Genomic DNA, 4,193 nt, shown 5'->3' with positions numbered 1-4,193 from the left:
ACCAGGCTGGTCTCGAACTCACAGAGATCCACCTGCCTCTGCCTCCCGAGTGCTGGGATTAAAGGCGTGCGCCACCACCGCCCGGCATGAAGTTCTTATAGTAACAGAAAAAGAAAGTCACTAATCAAGGCACTTTTCAAACACTTTTATTGTAGGGGGTATAGCGAAGTGGGGAAATCTCTGCTTACCAGCCTTAGGTGCTGTCTGCTGACAGTTTCAGCTTTTATGTTGGTGTAAGCTAGCAAGTCTGTCAGTATATTCCCCAAAAGACTCACCTAATATACCCAAGGATGTTAGCTCATAAACATGTAGGCAATAAATGGGTATTAAGGGGACTAGTGACAGCATAAGATATTTGTAGTTAGACTCTGGACCAGCAACATTCCAAGCTTTCCACAATCATTGAAGTTTTAACCAGTCAGCCTTGTAAAGGGCAGCTTCTTTCTAGGAGTTTTGGCTCATACTTCTGTAGGCATGGAGACAAAACCATGTTTCATAGTTTCATTTTTTATGACTTATAGTAGAAGTGAGTCTTCCTCAATGTTTTTGTATTTAAAGTGACGTGTCACAAAAATGTTCAAATGTAGGTGGAATTTTTCATTGGGACCGCTGGCCAGCTCCCAAATAACCACATAGAGACTTATTATTAATTATATATGATCACCCTATAGCTTAGACTTATTACTAACTAGCTCTTTCAACTTAATTTAACCCATATTTCTTATCTACACTCTACTACATGGTGGTACTTTTTTTTTTTTTAGCACAGCATGTTTATCTTGCTTCTCTCCTTATCCTCTGAGACTCTGCCCTTCTTCTTCCCTGCATCCTTTTGGTCTGAAAGTACTGCCTAACTTCTCTGCCTGCCTAGCTATTGGCCAGTCAGCTATTTATTAACCAATGAGAGTATTACCTATTCACTGTGTACAGAAAGATTGTTCCATATTCCATGTTTGTACAACACTCTTCTTTTTTAATAATCTCTAAGTATTTGTCAAATTAGGATAATTTTCATATCCCTCAACAATAGTGGAAGTGATGTTAACTTTACTATAGGAAAACAATATTAAAAGATGAAAGACTGAAAGCTGGTGAGATGGCTCATCAGATATAAAGGTACTTGCTGCCAAAGGTAATGATAATAAATTCAATCTCTGAGACCAACACATCATGAGAAGAGATTCCGGTAAGTTGTTTAAATACTACACATGCAACGTGGCCCATGCTTTTGCACTTGTACATACATATACACAAATCCATAAATTAGTAAGTATTTCAAAATTCAAGAAGCTCCTGTTAAATCATATATGAGTCAATGATTTTATACTAATTTTAACCCAAAATTGTAATGTCTTTCTTTCCTGTTATGGAAAAGTAGTTATATTTCACATGGAAATGCTTGAGAATAATATGTACATTTGTGTTTAATTTTTTCATTGAGTGGGAAAGAAATAATAAAGAATTAAATTTGGACTATGTTTAAATTGTCAGTTGAGATTTATCTCAATGACAGCTTAGATTACTTTTAAGGAAACAATGAAGTAATAGAAACCAACTGCAATAAACACGGCTGAGCTACACTGTAGAATGGGAAGTCTGCCAAAGTGCTTCCAAAATTCGTACTGAGATAATTATTAACATAGAATTTATTTTTAAAGTAGGTATTTAGAAATTTAAAAATGTATCTGGTAGTGGTGGTGAATACCTTAATCCGAGCTTGCAGAGGCAGGTGGCTCTCTGTGAGTTTGAGGCCAGCCTGGACTATAGAGTGAGTTCCAGGACAGCCAAGGCTACACAGAGAAACCATGTCTTGAAAAAACCAGAGAGAGAGAGAGAGAGAGAGAGAGAGAGAGAGAGAGAGAGAGAAAATGCAGGAAATGTACTATTTGGAATGGATTTTTCAGTTCAACAGTTGCGTTTTTATTTTTTTAGACCTCAGTTTAAAAATTCTCCGGGAAGACAAAAAGTGCCCTGGGTCATTACATATTATTAAATGGTAAGCAAATTCTGTAAAATTTGAACAACATTTTTTGTCATGGCTGAAATTACCCATAAGACTTTATTTTGTAAAATAATTTCCTTAAACCACTTTTCTTAGTCCTCTTTCCTGGAAAACATAGCAGCTATTCAGTATTATTTTAAACTATTGATTTAGTTTTAGAAGAAAATGGACTTGTATGAAGAAAAAAATTCTAAATTTGATTATTCATCATAGGTATATCTGTGTACTAACATTGTGGTGACGGGAAGAGAAAAGATTGTGCTTTAGAACAGCTTGTCTATTTTTATAATATTCCATTAATATATGGAAAAGTATTGGGAGAATTAAAATGTGGATAAACAGAAAAGGCAAGATGATTGTTAATTTATATTCTTCAAAATAGAAATGTAAACTAATTATATACTTGGACTAATTTTTTGGCTGTTCAGGTGGTCTAAAGTGACATTGGATATTTATTTCTTAACAGGATTCAAGGTTGTTTTGATGCTTTGGAGAAGAGATACGTAAGAATGTTTTAAAATTTACATCAGGATTAAAGACTGTCTTTTAACCTTTAAAAAAGTTTACAAAGTGTTTAGACTTTGTATCTTGTAGTGTTTAACAGTGTAACAGTGCCTACCTTTGTATTCACCAGTCAGCTCTCTTTTATTTTGTCTTTGTTGTCCCAGTGATGTCTCCCTTTAACATCAATTAGAAACGAAAGTTCCATTCTTCTCTTTTATATACTCATATCTTTTTAACCACAAAATTTCCTCTGAAGTCACTGGACAAGATCCACAGGATGTGGGTTAGGGAAGACAACAATCTGGTAGCACATTGAATATGTTCATAATAGTGGTAATTCAGTTTGCAGAAGTTAAATAATGGGTTTTTACTCTATTTTATTTTATTCTATTCTATAACTCATGTATAACTGATTTTTTAAAAACATAGCTCAAATTTTACATACATATGATCTTTCATGCTTCCCTAGGCAATTATGAAGAGCATGAAAAACGAAGGCTCTAGGCCTGGTTGAAGAGATCAGATGCATATAAATGAAACTGCTGCCTTTATGCTCCTTCACTTTTCCTTGTGTCTTTACTCTTCAGCTCCAATTTAAGAACTGTTGGGGTTACTAAGCTTTTATTTATTTAGTGTAGTTATACATTCCCTCTCTTAAGTGAAGTTATTATTCATGATTTATTCCATGTTGACCTAGAGGATATACAGAGATATACAAAGATAAGACAGATAAGGGAAGGGCCTACAGACTGTGACAAAAGGTGAGTAGTGCCCATGTGAGTGTTGATGGTTAGCAGTTACACACTTGCCCAGCTGTACCTGTTGCTAAACTATTGGCCAGTACTTCTGTATAAATGGGAAGTTGCTTTTCGTTGTCCTTGTGTGAATTCCTACCAACACTTTCCTCCTTGCCCCACCAGTTTCTTTTGAGACTTCCCAGACTTCTGTAAAGGTCACCAATTAAAGAGTCTAAAAGTTGCTAAGTTTGCACCCGTTTTGATTGGTCAGTACTTTTGTCATATTGGACTTGATGTTTTCCATGTCAGTTTGATAACTTAAAAATGCAGAGAGATTTTGACATCACCTTATCACAGTACAAGTAACAAACAGTACTACTCCTAACTGTGCATGCCAAAGGAAAGATGGAGAATCTATGCATCAGGAAAACAGAACAATAGAGGGGCTTAACCCAGCAGAGAAATTTAAGGGGAATCTTTATAAGAAAGAATCTTTGGGGATGAGTACAGGACGGCTTCACACATCCTGGTTTAGTGCTGTGCCTGCAAACTATATCTCTAGCTTAAGAAGAAATGACTATTGAACTTTGAAGCCTCTGAGCACTTGGACAAGTTGAGAACGGGTTGAGGGTCATCACAGGATTAATTAGCATCATATCCTGGATGTTCATCATCCAGAGGCATTACAATGTAAGCAGGCATTCTTGGGCTGGAGAGATAGCTCAGTGGTTAGGAGCACTTGTTGCTCTTGCAGAGGACCAGAATTCAATTTCTAGCCCCCACATGGTGATTCATAACCATCCATCTAATTCCATTGGCTCTAAGAGTCACACACATGGGGCACATAGATGTATGCAGACAAAATATTCATGCTCATAAAAATAAATTTAAAAATAATAATACTAAAAAAGATCAGCATTCTTTTTTTTTTTTGTTTTTGTTTTTGTTTT

The 4,193-nt window shown here is 35.7% G+C and overlaps 1 protein-coding gene across 1 annotated transcript in view; it reads left to right on the top strand.

Annotated features, from left to right (window-relative positions):
* The window catches only part of Hormad2 (HORMA domain containing 2), a 71,914-nt gene that overhangs the window by 22,882 nt on the left and 44,839 nt on the right, over positions 1 to 4,193 (top strand). The window contains exons 5-6 of the mRNA XM_013353348.1: positions 1,933 to 1,996; positions 2,469 to 2,505. Of these exons, the coding sequence (XP_013208802.1) occupies positions 1,933 to 1,996; positions 2,469 to 2,505 (101 nt within the window). The remainder of the gene's footprint in view (positions 1 to 1,932; positions 1,997 to 2,468; positions 2,506 to 4,193) is intronic.

The sequence above is a fragment of the Microtus ochrogaster genome, unplaced genomic scaffold (assembly GCF_000317375.1).
Source record: "Microtus ochrogaster isolate Prairie Vole_2 unplaced genomic scaffold, MicOch1.0 UNK6, whole genome shotgun sequence".
Classification (NCBI taxonomy): Eukaryota; Metazoa; Chordata; class Mammalia; order Rodentia; family Cricetidae; genus Microtus; species Microtus ochrogaster.
Note: the sequence above shows the minus strand (reverse complement) of the source record. Positions and strands in the feature narration are given on the sequence as shown.